This window comes from Onychostoma macrolepis, chromosome 17 (genome assembly GCF_012432095.1).
Source record: "Onychostoma macrolepis isolate SWU-2019 chromosome 17, ASM1243209v1, whole genome shotgun sequence".
NCBI classification, from domain to species: Eukaryota; Metazoa; Chordata; class Actinopteri; order Cypriniformes; family Cyprinidae; genus Onychostoma; species Onychostoma macrolepis.
Window position 1 is genome coordinate 23,903,120 of NC_081171.1, and position 16,343 is coordinate 23,919,462.

At 36.1% G+C, this 16,343-nt stretch overlaps 1 protein-coding gene across 1 annotated transcript; it reads right to left on the reverse strand.

The window, feature by feature from the left end:
- Positions 1–3,698: 3,698 nt before the first annotated feature.
- msh4 (mutS homolog 4) lies at positions 3,699–16,115 on the reverse strand. The gene is made up of 22 exons (XM_058748675.1): positions 16,036–16,115; positions 15,048–15,321; positions 13,448–13,597; positions 13,185–13,360; positions 11,781–11,891; positions 11,480–11,595; positions 11,019–11,192; positions 10,576–10,705; positions 10,451–10,493; positions 9,724–9,791; positions 9,327–9,401; positions 8,345–8,409; positions 7,901–8,070; positions 7,389–7,525; positions 7,101–7,204; positions 6,884–7,008; positions 5,701–5,901; positions 5,312–5,430; positions 4,645–4,773; positions 4,333–4,504; positions 4,168–4,256; positions 3,699–4,053 (listed from the first exon to the last, which is right to left on the reverse strand). Exons 2-22 carry the CDS (start codon positions 15,301–15,303, stop codon positions 3,865–3,867), a joined length of 2,799 nt encoding a protein of 932 aa, XP_058604658.1. The 5' UTR covers positions 15,304–15,321; positions 16,036–16,115; the 3' UTR covers positions 3,699–3,864.
- Positions 16,116–16,343: the final 228 nt, after the last annotated feature.

Consider the following 16,343-nt stretch of genomic DNA (forward strand, 5'->3'; position numbering starts at 1 on the left):
TCTGCCGGGGAGACCGGGGATGACGAGCCGCGGAACTCTCGCGAGAATTGGAGCTCAGAAGAACAGCACGGATAAAGCACAGAGCTTTATGGGTTGTTTTTACACACGATATGTTTTAACCCTGTAAAGCCTGACATATGAAATATTAGTCAGACTTAAATTAAAAATGTAAGAAATTATTGAATCTTTAGACAGAATATTAAAGAGAATATATATATATATATATATAAAGTTGCCATGTGTTTTATGCTTTGTATCATATTTGATGCATCAGATAGTATGGTTTAGTGAGAATATGCAGCTCTTACTCAAGAAAGAAAAATTCAGTGGCCCAAACTGAACAGAAATATGCAATTTCGTGCAAATGTTGTTATTTGCCAAAAAATAAATAAAAATAAAAATAAAAAATGAGACGAAATTCTTATAGCTTGTAAGGTAAACCAATAAGATTTTTATGAGAGTGTTAACAAACTACTTAAATAAAATGCATGGAAATATCATTTGTGAATACTAAAATGCAACTGAATAATAAAATGCAATACTTCTTCCCAATAATAGGTCTTAGTGAGTAGATTATGATAAAAGATGATTTATTATTATTGTTGTTTTTGATGATGTTGTTGTACTAGTAGTAGTAATTTGGGGGGATAAATAATTAGCTAATGATTAATTGAAAATAAATAAGGTAAAACTAAGTTGCTTCAGTCTAGTAAATGTTCATATTGCACTATTAATAATAGTATAAAGGTCATTACTTTGTTAACTTTATAAATATTGTTTACTTGATTTCAGACCTTGAGTTTGTCTCTCCGCCTGTCTGTGAGTGTTCCAGCCAGTCTGTGGATTAGATATGAGGTAAATAAAATGCATAGAAATATCATTTCTAAATCTTAAAATGCAACTGAATAATAAAATGCAATACTTCTTCCCAATAATATGTCTTAGTAAGAAGATTATGATAAAAGTTATTTTATTATTATTATTATTATTGCACTAGTAGTAGTAATTTGGGGCATACATTGTCTGAGAGATGTACAAATAAACGTTCGTGGTATATTACATTTTAACCTGATAAAAATAATTAATAATTACAAATAATTAATAAGGTAAAACTAAGTTGCTTCAGTCTAGCAAATGTTCATATTACACCATTAATAACAGTATAAAGGTCATTATTTTGTTAACTTTATAAAAAACAGTAGATTTCACAGAATGAAGACACATGCACCACAACCTGAATGTGGACATTTTTATAATTGCACTAAAAGGCCTTTTACTAGCTAAAAAAAAACTATGAACTATCAGCCAGATGACAGAAGGCATGTAGATTAGATTAGATTGTGTTAGTAATTTAGAAGCCTTAGAAATCCACCTATCAAAGAAGGCTTATGTGCAGATATGAATATGAAATTTGTCAAGTCTCACTGGCCTAGCGAGCTAGACTGACAGCTGCTACTATTACTGATACTGACAGAACACATTCAGACTCAAGCAAAGTATAACACATGATTCGACCTTAGTAGTAAAAGTTGTGTTGTGTTCTTGACTTCAGACCTTGAGTTTATCTCTCCACTTGTCTGTGAGTCTTCCAGATAGTCTGTGCATTAGACATGAAGTACAATTGATGACTCTTTCTTGCAGACTACATTGTTATGGCAGTAGATGGTGTCAAGCAGCAGTCTGTATGAAAGAGTCATAGAATCATTGACTCAAAAAACCTTAATCCATGAATGAACACATAAGTTGAGTCAGTTCTAAACAAATGATTTGTGAGTGAATCACCGCTTCACTCATAACTTGTGTTGTTCTTAAATGAATCAGTGTTCTTAACCAGTTGGTTGGGTGAAATGATTCAGTGACTCACTCTAAAAGATCTACTCGTGTTGTTGCTCCAAATATCAGCACGTCTGTGATTACAGCCAAGTTAGAGGTCTGTTTCTTATACAATCCACAAATACAACAACTCAAAATCTCATAGACTAATACATGCATAGTAGCCGGCTGATTGGGAGACTGAAAATTTGCATTAAAAACATTGGTGCCCTTCATGGCTTGTGATTGAACGGGATTCTTCAAATTAATCTCTTTCCTCGTTGCTATTTGCGGCCCCAGAGACATCTAAAGCTGTAGTAGGATCCCATTTTATGATTAATAATTCTCTCAGGATATGGCATCAGATCAGCAAGACATTTAAACTGCCAAATACCTCTTTGTTTGCTCCAATCAGTTGTAACCATGCCTTTAAACCTTCACTCTTAGATCCAGTGTTCACAGGTCGGGCAAGAAAAGGAATTCTCTCACCTTGCGAGATTTATATATTGACAAAAGTTTTGCTACATTTTCTGAGCTAAAAGAGAAGTATGACTTTCCTCCTTCACACTTTTTCAGATACCTACAAATGAGAAATTATGTTCGTTCCACTATGCCAAACTTTGAAACGTTATCAGCTGATAATGAATTACACAAATTGCTTACTTGCACCCCCAATACCCCAAAGTTAATCACAAAATTGGTAAATTTCTTTACAAGTCAGTTAGATATCTCTACTAATCATCTGAAAAACGATTGGGAAAATGAATTGGATATTCAGGTTTCTTCTGAGGACTGGGCAAAATGTCTTAAACATATATACACCTGCTCTATTAATGCCAGACACCAGCTTATTCAGTACAAGGTGCTGCATAGATTACATTACTCAAGGGTCAAACTGAACACTTTTTATTCTACTATTTCCCCTCTCTGCAATAAGTGCGAATCTGCGGAGGGCTCTCTTGGTCATCTTTTTTGGGCATGCCCAAAACTCTGTGAATTTTTTTTCTCCTTTAGATCCTGCGACTGCTGTTCTTGGCTGGTCAGCTTCCTTGCAGCGTCTTAGCCATGCTTTCTGACTGCCTATACAGTATGGTATGATGATTGCAAAAAAAAATGTATTCTTTGTGTGTGGAAGAAAAAGTCGAAGTCACTATTCAGAATTTGGTTGTCAGAACTCTCCTCCACTCTGCATGTGGAAAGACTTAGATATAGTATTTCTGGAAATATAGATCCGTTTGATGCCTCTTGGAGGCCTTTTTTCAATCACCTGTTAAAAACTTCTAATAATGGTGATTATTAATTTTCTATTGTATTTGTTATCTTCTTTAACTTCCGTGTCAATCTTAATATGCTCAGGTTTTTTCTTTCTAAAATTTATTTTAATATTTGACTTTTTCTTTTCCTCAATTATTTGTCAAAACTAGTGACAATGCTGACAGTTGCAAATCTGTTCGCTCTCTGTTACTATGGTCATTTTCCTTAAGTAACGTCCTTGTGAGGTAAAACGGCCTAGGTTGTTATTATTATTTTATAATTGTTATTATTACAATATTATTTCGCCTCGTCTATGATGTCATATTGTGCAAAAAGTGGCTTTGATCCCCCTTTGCCTTTACTTTCGTGATGTGGTTGTCTGCAAAATATTTTTTCTTTTTTTTCCCCCCTTATTGTTTATGTAGTTGTGTTTTGTCCTGTCTTGTGATTGTACTGGTTATGTGTCTGAAAATTAAAAAATACCACAATAAATATAATATACAAAAAAGAAAAAAACATTAATGCAATGAATGAACCACAGTGAAACCCATATGTTTATTTAGTTAACAGTTTCTAACAAGGACCTCATATGGTCTCACTAAACTAAACAAACAAACAATAAATGATAATCTGTGAAAATAAATTACTTTTATAAAATAAAATTTAAAAAAATTCTTATATCTATGTATGGTCTACATTATATATATCTCCCTGGCTTTGTTCAACAAGTGAATTTTGTCAGTTTTTCTCAAACAGGTGAAATCCATCCCTTATATTCCAACCCCTTCATCCCGTTCCTTATTCCTCATTCTCTACCGACTCTGTAGCACTTTGAAGTTCAGCCTCATACTGTCTCTTCAACCCCTTCAGGTATTGACGCAGGCTCTCTGGATCCAGCCGTGAGTTACGGGCCGTCTGCAGCAGTCTGGTGGCCAGGCGATAGACTGCCCTCTGTTTGATCGTGTCAGGATCACTGTAATGCTTGGCCTTTGGACAACACAATGAAGACTGATTTTTAATGATATCATTTTTGATGTAATGATTTTTCTCCTGTACCTCTACAATATATTATTCATGAGTCATAAACAAGAAGAAACATACCCACAGCTTTTGGCTGATTTTAGCTGCGACAGTTTTGGCTTCCTGAATAATTTCTGACGGGAAATTGGTCATCTCTGCTGCTCGTATACCTAAGCAAGCAGCTTCACTTATTATACACATTAAACAAAATGTAGTTTAGGAAAACTTGGGATCATCTTAACCCACCATAGTTGCGCTCCTCTGATTGGCCTCGGCTGAGCTGGTATGTGTAGACAACCCTGTCTCTGCCATCTTCAGTGCGGACGTGCTGAACCTGCATGTGCTGGTTCTCCACATTGGGGTAAAGAGTCTGCAGCTGGCAGAGCTCAAGAAAGTGCGTGGCAAAGAGTGTGAAGGCCTACAGCACAAAGTTTTGTTAACTTCTTATAAAAATACTGCTAATACTGTTAGAATAACAGTTCAGGTATGTTTTTTTTTTTAATCTCTCTCGTTATTGTATCATACATATATATACTCTTGATAAAGTAAATACAGCACCTTAAGATTGATGAGGAATTCACAGACACTGTGGCAGATGCCAATGCCTTCCTCGGGACTGGTGCCTCGCCCTAGCTCATCAATAATGATGAGTGACTTGGCGCTTGCATTGTGTATGATGTAAGAAACCTAGGAGTACAGTTGAGCATTTCAATGAGAAAATACTTTTTTTTGATTGAGTACTTAATCTATTTGTATATAACCCTGTATGAGGGCTGTCTGAAAAGTATCCAGCCATGTAATATGAAAAATAGAGACATTTATCGAAGAATATATAAGATACAAGAAACACTGTAAACAGGACAATGTTGCCTGAGTCCTATTCAAAGGTGATTTTAGTTTTGGGAAAAGTCAGAAGTCGGGAAGCTGAGTCATTGGGGTGATTCCCCAAAAAACTATGCATGAGACGGGATACATAGGCGGGTACATTGTTGTGATGAAGTTGTGATTTTTGTCAGATTGCAGCTCTCATATCTTTCATATTACATAGCAGGATGCTTTCCGGACAGCCCTTGTATATGCTATTCACTGATACATATTGAGACCATGTGTACACAAAAACATACATGTGTAAATACAAATTTTAAGACTTGACACTACATCTTTAGGTTTCGTTAATCAAATATCAACAAAATTAGCTTTTTCTTCCACAGTGTCTAAAACTGACCTCTTTCATCTCAACCATAAATGTGGAGGAGTTGGTCTCAAAGTCATCGTCTACTCCTATTCTGGTGAATATCTGTTCTGCAATTCGAACAGAGGCGTACTCTGCTGGCAGAAAGGACCCTGGGACAAAGAAGACTTTCTAAATAAGTTTGTTTTGGTCCCACAGGACTAGAAGAGACAGCTGGTGCTAAACCATGCACAAAGACAAGCATATTAATGCAAGATCCTAGACCCAGCCCCAAACTTGCTTATCATTACCCACAACCACTTACTGTATATAAGCGGTGTTTGCAAGTGTGGAAATTACAGAGAACTATGTAGTGACCAAAAGGTTAGTGACAAAGTCATAAAACAAATCTTATTTTTTTATATAAAAGCAACTCTGTGTACCTATCTGAGCCATTATCTGGCAGAGGGCCACCTGTTTAAGGTAGGTGGACTTGCCACTCATGTTGGGGCCTGTTATGATCACAAAATTGCTTCCCTCAGAGATGTAGATGTCATTGGAGATTGGTTGTTGCCCAGAAATGCGCTCCAAGATTGGGTGGCGACCCTGCTTTATTGCCAACGTATCAGTGAATTCAGGACGCACTGTAGGAAACAACTCATTTTATTTGTTTATACTTTTAGGTTATTAAAGGGAACCTCAGGTATTAAGATCTGTATGGCTTAATATAATGCAAATGATGTCTCTTACTGAAAGTGTAGTAGAAAACACATGAAAGATTTATGTTATTTAAAAAATCCACATCGTGGATTCATTTTGGACTGTGGGGGGTGCCATTATTTTGATGACATGAAATAGAGAGCTTTTTTGGCTTTTTGTTGTCGACAACAAGAAAAGCGATGGAAGTCTTTCCTAGTGATAAGAAAAGGAGAAAAGAATGGGAAGATGCCTGTGGACGAACAAAACTCCCGCAAAAAAGACCCACGTCTTTGTTCTCTCCATTTCAGCCCTGCACCTGATGCCTTTGAAGCTTTTAGTAGACCACAACTACTGAAAGAGCTTACAAATGGTAGAGACAAGAAATGCTACATGCCATCCTGGCAGGATGTAAACATGCTGACGCTTGTCATGATGCCACAGCCACTGAAGGACTTTCCAAGCGCAGATTTCACTCTATATCCGTGGGCATTTATACTCCTTGTGGGGAAAAATCGATGGTACAGCATTTGGTTTAAACCTATGCTTATATCCATCTTATCAGTATTTTATTTTCTGAGTTGTGTATTCCAAGTTGTGTTGCAGTAAAAAAAGCAACAGGTAGCGCAAGTAGCTCACCGAGTGCAACTATTTTACATCAACAAAATTATGGTGCCCCCCATAGTCCAAAATATTTATAAAATGATGTGAATTTTTTTAAAATAACATAAATCTTTCATGGGTTTTCTTCTACATTATTCAGTAGGAGACATTATTTACGTTATATTAAGCCATACAAGTCTTAATACCCAGAGTTTCCTTTAAATAATAATAAGAAATCAATGCTATCAATAGCTAAAAGGAGGAAAAAAATAATTTGCTCATAAATGTAATAACGTATATTATGTTTATCTGGTTCTTAAACATTACCGTAATCTGAGACAGTGCAAGCGTGAGCCAAAGAGAGCAGCATGTCCAGCATTGACACAGCATCGGACAGTTTGTACAGACAGTGGATGTGTTCACAGACGTCACTCAGTAACCTGGACACCAACCTGCAGTTTACGTAAATACCATTTATGCTTAAAATTCTGCATTTTTTTCATTTTACAAAAGTCAAACTTATTTTGATCCGCTATATACTCACACATTAGACATGTGGAAAATGTCTTTCAAAGCCTCCTCACAGTGGTCATTCATTTTCATAAGGTCTACAGTGGTGAACCCATAGTTGTTCTTCTGTCTGGTCACCTATAGTGTTTAGAATCAAATCACTGGCAAACACTTGCTGCCAACACTTTAATAATAAATAACACTTTAATAATAATAAACATCTGGCTTACATGAACATATACGATGTATTTAATGTATGTTACATTTAACACACTTATGAAGCTGTTCAGTGAAGCTTTAAAAGGTAATTTCTTTCACTCACTTTGATGAATTCCTCTGGTAACTTCCCCCCAGGTAAGACCCCACCCTCCAGTTTCATTTGAATAAAGAAGCCACGTGTGTTGCTGAAACTTGTCCGGAGGGGTAGGCTGTACTTCTCTCCAAGCTGAGCCACCAATCCTGATCAGCAACAGCATAACACATCAATAATGCTGATGTTCATGACAAAACATAAATAGGATGGAATGTGGAAAGATCTGATTAGTAACTGATATAAGTGACAGTGGCATGTCATTTAAACATACAGTGTGCACACGTCTGACCACATTTACAATGCCTATTTACGATTAAGAAACTTTTTGTTAAATTATGAAATTTAATGAACATTATAAATGGATCTCAGGAACAAAATGTAATAATAAAACTGTATTTAACTCCTGTAATGGTAAGAGATCATCAATTGTGGTGGTGTGGTTGGGGCAAATGAACTGGTAATTCACAATTCACAATTTACAAACAAACCTTTTCACACTCTACTGAAGTTAAGGAGCTCACCTGCTATGTCATCTACCACTTCTGTGTAGGCTCGCCGTGCAATATCTAAGAATTCACTGACGTTGGGCCGCACAGCATAGCACTTCTGCGTGCGCATGGTCAAGCTGCCTTTCACGTAGCTGGTGTCATCATTAATCAGTGATTTGATCTGATCCAGAATGCTGTTGAACCTAAACCAACACAAATTAGAAAAAACTAAAGATGAAATAGTACTTTCTGTTGGGCTGCATGCTAGAACTCTAATTAAATCTTCAAATGCATATATAAAATGCTGATTGATCTCGACACACATGCAGGGCTCATAGAATCTCCTCTATGCTATTGCGGTATACACAACACATTATATACTCTTATGAAAGGACAGGCTCATATTTCATGTTGAACAAAAATGGCCAGTGCAAGATGTTAGCACATATGCAAATATAGTTCACTAAAATGTATTACCTGTTGTCATCAAGTGAGGTGTAATATGCTTCCAACAAGGCTGTTTTGGAATGTGACAGCATCGCCTAATCAGGGAAAATATACTTATATGTGGCATAATTACATATGCAACTAAGCATTTTAATAGGCCTTCTCAACCAAGTCAGAAAAAATACACTCAGTATACAATCATGACATATAGATAGATTTACATAATTACAGGTGATTCATGACTTTCCTGACTTACACTTACCAAAATGCTACAAGTGATAGTAAATAAGGTCAACAAATTTAACGTTGACTTTACACCGTGTCCTAACTACATGCGACGTGACAAGATTCCAGCGACAAGCAATTTGGGTGTGTGGGCGGAGCCTCTCTGGAAGCACACTGCACTCGCAACGAAATGGATACTTTTATAATCTAATTCATAAATATTAAAGCTTTTAAACATCATTAAATGTACATACTGAGTGACTGACAACATCTTTGTCATGGAATACACTCGTTGGTTTGCAGTTCACAGTTTTAACGGATATCTTTGCTTTAATTTATTTTCAAGATCTGAGGCAAACTATCTGTTGTTGCTTTCAGTATGGCTATAAGGTCACGCAATATGATATTGAAACTCATATTAGACACGTTTAATTTTGAATAAAGCACATAATCACCTGAAATTATCTACTGTCATATAGTTTCTTTCTATGTTGTTGTTTCAGTTGTTGTTGTTCGTCACGGAAATAGAAATTTCACGTGTGGCCGTCATGACTAGTTAGGACAAAAACTCAGATTAACATGGAAAAGATACCTTTTATCACGTGTCGTGGCGTCGCGTGTAGTTAGGACACGGTGGTTGATAGCATTATATTTATCTAAATATGGGTACTGCAATTCTTTTGAAATCTGCTGAGCTTTCCACAGACATACTCAGTACAGGCCTGAATGACTGTGTCTTAAAGAGCTATTTGACAGTATTTAAAAAAAATGCATAGGCACGAGTTACCTTCAATGATGGGACGAGTTCCAGAGTATGCTTCAGCTGAATTACTTGCGTTATTTTTGCTTCAGCCACTGGTATCTACAAGATTAAACCATAAAAAAGATTATCTTTGCTAATTAGAGTAACTGCTAAACTAAATCTAACAATGGTGGTTTAAAAAGTCATTTTAAAGATGAAAATCTTGAATTTACAAGACAAAAAGCTCTCTTGCTGAAGGATTTTGCCTAGTATTTAACTAGACCTCCTGAAAAAAAGTAATGACATGCTAATTTAAACCAAATTTTAGTAAACATTTTTTAAAATCAATTACCCACCAAATCACTCTGAATAAGAAAGCAGCATTATTTTGGTCAATACTTAAATGTGTACTTAAATTGGTAAATGTGTTTCTTATGCATACCGTCTCTTGCTTTGGGACCTGAACAAGAGCAGACAGCAGATCATCTACATCCAGGAAGTGTGCAATTGCTGTAAATCAAAGCACAACATCAATAAAGTCCCGCCATGGTGTGGTGCCAGCCAAACATTTAGCCATCTGGTTAATATTAATATATTATGATTGTGTGTGCAGTTCCATAGGTGTGATCCAGGAGCTTAAGAGCTTTTGAAATCACCAACAAATTACTCAATAACAAGTAAGGCTTGTTTCAGCAATAAGCTGTGCATATTTTTTTGGCACCCATATGGACAGTTTACAGTATTCGCTGTGAAGTTTGGTAACCTGTTTTTGTTGTTAACTTTGCTATTTGTTATTGTATTCAACTCAGTACTCACAAATAATTTTGACGGAATGCAACTCTTCAGGGTTTGGGTCCTGATCTGTGTAATTAGTCTAACAACTGAATGTAAATGTGGCATTCCTCCTCATGTAAATTATATTTGACAAAGTTTGCAATAATATCTTCTGATAACCATAGCTGTTACGAAAGCAAATTCCAGTGTTAGCCAGTAACACTGTCAGTGTGAAATCACAACTTTAGTAAACTGCTTATGCATGTGGTGCAGTACAGACCTAATAAACATACAATCATAAGCAAAAGAGCCTCAAACAAAAGGGTGAAATGAGGAGAAAAACATCCTGGAACAATATCTTTAAAATTGAGACATATGAAATGTGGTGTTATTACCATTCTTCAGACCAAAGAAGAGCTCCTCATTTTGCAGCAGCTCCTGGAAATGAATCAAAGAGAAGATTATTTGATTAATGACAAAATAACAGAATGAAAAAGGCAGACAAATATCAGGTAATCACCTGTATGGTGTCCAGGCGTGAGTTGATAGTGACCACATCCAGCAGGGGCTCAAGAATATTAGAGCGTAACCGTCGCTCCCCACCAGCAGTCTTAGTGTAGTTCAAGACCCCAAACAGAGTGTTTTTACTTCTGCATACAACAGCATATGGTTACTGACATCCAGACACAAGCAAATTATGAGTATAGTCAACATAGTTCATAATTACAACATATTACAATAGCACAGCTTTCTGTGCACCTCTATCACCCAATAGAAATCTGTGTGCTTTTTTACATTCTTTGGTAAGTGCTTAAATACGATAAAGTGTGTGAAACAGTGCTAAGCTTGGGATAGGGGACATGTAGATCTTTGTGGATGACAGGTGTTCGAATTCTCTGTGGAGCTTTCAGTTCGACATAAAAAAGGTCAACATAAAACTGCAGAATAGTAATGTCCTCTAACCTGTGATCTCTGTGATTCACTACTAGCTCCAAGTTGCTGGCTGATATTGCATCAATCATGGCTGTCTGCTCACTGCCGGTGAAGATCACTTTCAGTGACTTAGGAGCATATATTGAGTTCTGAACAAACTCAAAGTATTTTAGTAGGGCAGACGCAGAAGCCAGGCAGTAGTATCTACAGACAGAAAAGATGTTTCATTTGATATTGTTTAATCAACTTTATCATATATGTATTACACAGAGTTACTTATTACACATTATTGTATTTATAAAAAAAAACAATGTGGCAAATAAGCAAATAATTCACACTGACATAAAGAAAGGTCACCATGAGATCATGTTTACTTTGAGAATTTTTATGTAGGAGTTCCTATACTTCTACTAATAATGTGACTTATCATGTACATCCAGAATCCTGGAACTAAAACAAAAACCTGAAAAAGAACCCTGGGAATCCATTACTTGGTTTGCACCTCCATCAGGACAGTGCTGAACTCAGGGACACAGAGCTGCTGTATGTACTCCAGGCCCTTCTTCTCATTGAAGTACTTCCTCTGAACGGCAGTGAATGTGACTGACTGCACACATAGCAAAAGCAAATATTCTGCACTCAGTGGAAAGAAGCAGCTGTAATTCTGAATTAAATCAGATGAAGGTGTGTGCACAATCACTAACTATAGTTTTAATTTACAGCTTGTAAATTGTAAGTCACCCAGCCCTGCTGATTTATAGCCAGGATAGATGCAGTAAGCATGTATGATACCGGAAAAGTCTCTGTGATGAGGGTGTAGAGTTTGGTTCCTTGTCCTCTCACACTAGCAGTGTCTGGCATCAGAATCTCCAGAGGCATCAGGTTGTGCAGCTTGGTAATAACCTGTATTAAAATTAAGCATCATTTTGAATGTGTTGTTTTTTTTTTGTCGTCCTCTACTGCATGATACTGTCTCTGTGTAAAAACATATTTTCTTCACATTGCAAGCATATTAAATAGCATTAACATGGTTAAAAAATGAAGCAATGACTTTACATAAAGACCAATAAAGATATATTTTCTTGGTTACACTACATTCTGGGCAGTCATTTTAAAATCTTTTTTCTGGCATGCTGCACTGTGTGAAGGACTCTGTTCTGGAGAACTGCCCAGAGCAAAGCACTTTAGTAAACTTTATTTTAAAACATTTCAAACATGCTATTTGGATGTTATGGGGTATTGCTTAAAGTGCCCCTATTATGCCATTTTTAAGGTTGCTAATATTGTTTTATGAGTGTCCTAAAACAGGGTTACATGCATCCAAGGTCAAAAAACACTTTAGTTTTATCAAAAAATAGCTTTAATTTTACCTCATTTCTAAATGATTCGTAAACGGCTCGTGCAAAGCAGTTCGAAGAATCAGTCTCTCTAAACCCCACCTTTCCATGAGCCCTCACTGCTGTGATTGGTCAGATCCGCGTACAATGCGCCATAACGGAATGACAGCCCATGGGCGGACATTATGCAAATGTGTTACTTTGTGACGTACAGCCGTAACAGAATAAGATTCGAATTCCTGACGACTCATTTAGGCGATTGAGACTCTTTTTTTGATAGACAATAACTTTATTTATCGTGCACTGTCGGCTTCACAACTTTGCAGATAGTTTATGTTCACATACAGCTACATGACACACTGCATGAAAGGTAATATTATAATACATGAAAATATTCGAAAAGGCATAATGGGGCACTTTAAATTAGTTTAATATCTAGAAGAATCATTGTGCGCCTATGGAATGGATATAGATACAGTCACTATTGAGAGTTTTGGTGTTATCATGTTTTTGTTTACTTTCGTTTTATTGACCTATTATTAAAGCATCTATAAATTTTGTATTTACCCTGTAAATGTTCTTAATTAGCATAAGTAATGTTCATGCTGGGAGCAAATTCTATTAGATTCTGCCATGTACTGTATAGTGTAAACTTAAGTTTCTTACACTAAGGTTTAGTACAGTAAAAAAAATGTTATTAGCAGTTTTGCTGTTTTAAACATTTTTTAAAACTCTGATAACTCAATTAAATATTACTGTCAAAATGTGTGTTGTTTTTGCAATTTATAACAGGTTTCATCTTTACTATGACCTTGATCCTACAAAAGACAAGCGGTTTGAAGAATGGATGGATCTTTACCTTAGCATAAGTTCCAGTGTCTGCAAACTGTGAGAGCACCAGCTCTGGGCATCTCACATTGATACTGGCCATGCCAATCTCCCCCCGAGCTAAACCACGTCCCTCCACCACAGCCACTATCACAGAGGCCGCATGAGACGCAGACGCAGATGCAGACGCAGATGAAGACGTTGTCACTATGTTAAAAGAGTTGTACAATGAGTTATCAGTTTTGATTTAAGATTTAATTAGGACTACAGAAAGAGGGTTAGTTGTCTGAATACTGTTAAGGTCTCTCTGAGGGGTTCGGCCATGGAGTGAGAATGCAGGCGTGGCCCTCAGATGAGGAGTGCTGGAGCTCCAGGTGTGGACAGATGAACCCACAGAAGAGCTGATCCTGTCTGCTCTTCCACTGATGTTTATCAGGCGCTGAGCTAAGGAGAAAGCGCAGGACTAGTTAACCGATATGGGTCATCCATATATCTTGTGTGTCCTACAGGATTTTGTGAGAATCTGAGGCAGGGCCACAAATCACGTTGAGCGGGGGGCTGGGGTTGTGGATTATGCGCGCTATTTTCTTCCGATTTCACTTTCACTTTCGAACATGTTAAGCAAGGAGGGGAGATGATTGGGGGGGAGGGGGCATTCGTGGGCGTCCCCACCTTGACACTGGCCCTGGAATAATGTAAATTCACTTTTTTATCAGTTTTATTATGATAAACATGGCACAATACGCTATAGCATTAATAGGCTATAACATGAAAAGAGTTTCGGGATGAAATATAGCCTACGGTGAGTGAGTCTGGTAAATCGTGAATTAGCTGTCATCATCAAAGCTTGCAGGAGAAACTACGATGACCGTAACCTGCGTCTGCTCGCGAATCGCTCTTGCAGTATACTTTGATGCAAAGACTAGCTACACTGCTTCAAGTCAGACATTGATTGATCTGCGCAAATCGAACACAACTTTATGCGCTCTGCAGACGGCCCATGCTCCTCCAATTAATGATCCATTATTGGTTTAAATAAATAACTTCGTTAAGAAAACTGAGGGGGCAATCAGTCCACATTATTTTCACTGGTGTTTTTAGGGAGCCAAACAATATGAATATAATAATGATAATAAATACTAATACAACGTAAAATAATAAAAGTATTATTTTATTATTATTACTATGCCTATACTTTTGTAATACCACTTCACTGTAAAATAAATGAAAATGAAAAAAATTATGTAAATTCCAAGCAAAATTATTATTTTTTACAGTAAACTTACAATATTGTCTTAATTTCTTCATTTGCAAGAGTTATAACCTCAAGTTAATTTTTTGTAAAACAAAAACAAACACTGTTTTTATGAAAACAGGTTCACAAATGCATCTCATTACAAATCTAGTGAAATTCTGTAATCATTAGATTTTTTATGTTATTATAGGAAGTGTAAAAAATATTTTTGGTTCATTTTGAAACTGTGGCGGAACAGATTTGACTTTGACAGACCACTCTAGGTAATTAATGTTAAACACTGTATCTAGCAGAATTGTGGAAATAGCGGGGCCCAAGAGTTTGAGACCACTTTGAAAATCTTATATTTTTGATATAATACAATTTAATGTTAGCAAAAGAGATGTTCACATATTACTTAAATTACATTTTTTTATATTATAATAGTACACATTTTATATTACATTTTTTATTTATATAGTGAATTAATATTCACTCTAATTAAAAAAAAAACAGAAAATGTTTATTATCTATTGATATAGCTGCTGTTAGAAAACTTTTGTTAAAAAAACAAATCAGGTTCAGTTATCAACCTCAGTTTATTTTATCTAGATTTTAACCTTTTATTTCATGTGTTATAGCTTTCAATTTCTCGGTCACCTCCAGTCGGTGTTGTGTCTGTGAACACAGCTGTCTGAGCACCAGTATCAGTGGCAGCGCTTGATCCCGGACACACACTGTTCCTAACATCATCGGATCTGTGTGAAGTCAGTAGGCCAGAAGATGATGGAGGATCCTGCTGTCTACGGGTTGCATGTCTGTAGTCGATCAGGTTATGAGGGGTTAGAGTGCTGCTGCTCAGCCCGGCCCCAGAGCTCGAACCCGGGGTCACCTCTTCAGTGCTGCTACAAAACATCTGTCTGCTTTCACAGAGCTTCAGAAAATAATAATGATAAAAACCTTCAATAAGTGCTGTGAAAATAAACCAAATGTGCTAAAGCAATAGTAAAGTACTAATGCTAAATATTTCTCAAAATATTAAATTCCTAAGTATAAAATTATACCAACAAAAAAATGTAAGACATTATACAGTACAGTATATTACACGTTTTTCTCAACATACACACTTTTCACTGAGGTACATAATTACATTTAACTTCTATTTCACAGATAAATCTAAGATATCTTAAAATTCTAAAATATCATTATCAATCATACTACTAATATAATAATCTAGTCGATTTAGAGCTGAAATTATTCATTTCCAGCCAGTATTGGCTATTGTGCCATCTAGTGATTATATGTAGATACTGCATCAAATAAACATTCACTAGGGCAGCAAATTCTACTCCTTTTCGTCAAAATATACTTAGTTTACTTCAATAGTTGAAGGGTAAGAACATATATGTTTATTTATAGTGCTGTCAGGATAACGGTGTTATGTTCATAATAAATAAAGTTGCTGCGGAAGGATTCTCGCCGCTTGGCTCTGTTACTGTAACAATTCACCCGGTCATCATTTACCTCGAATAACGTTTTCTTTTGGAATAGCCTACTTCTGTTTGTGTTCAATAGTACATTTGATTATACAACCACTCTTAAAACATTTAAGTGTTTTATATAGTGGGAAAAAATAACATTTACTCACCACAGAACCAATCAAAATCTTTACAGGAAATAAACGGTCGTCTCTGGCGTTTGATTTTCGCGCCAATATCAGCTTCACATTATGCTCGCGTGGTAATGCTGGTAACTATATATTATTATCGCTGTTGTTTTTTTTTGCTTGTTTTTATTATTATTATTATTATTTATTTGTTAATTTATTTATTTTTACAAAATATTTAAACGTTATCATTAAATCATTACAAATCTTATTATGTTTAAGATGTTATGATGTTATGTTATAAGATATAGTTACAATAGGAGTAAAATACAGTACGCTACTCAATACAA

Excerpts from the sequence above, each read along its gene's own strand:
- msh4 (XM_058748675.1), bottom strand. The coding sequence starts at position 15,303 with ATGTTTTGTAGCAGCACTGAAGAGGTGACCCCGGGTTCGAGCTCTGGG. Across the intron at positions 13,361-13,447 it reads CCCTCAGAGAGACCTTAACA|TGACAACGTCTTCATCTGCG; the intron begins GTATTCAGACAA and ends CTTTTAACATAG. Across the intron at positions 7,009-7,100 it reads ATTTTCCACATGTCTAATGT|GTTGGTGTCCAGGTTACTGA; the intron begins GTGAGTATATAG and ends CGTAAACTGCAG.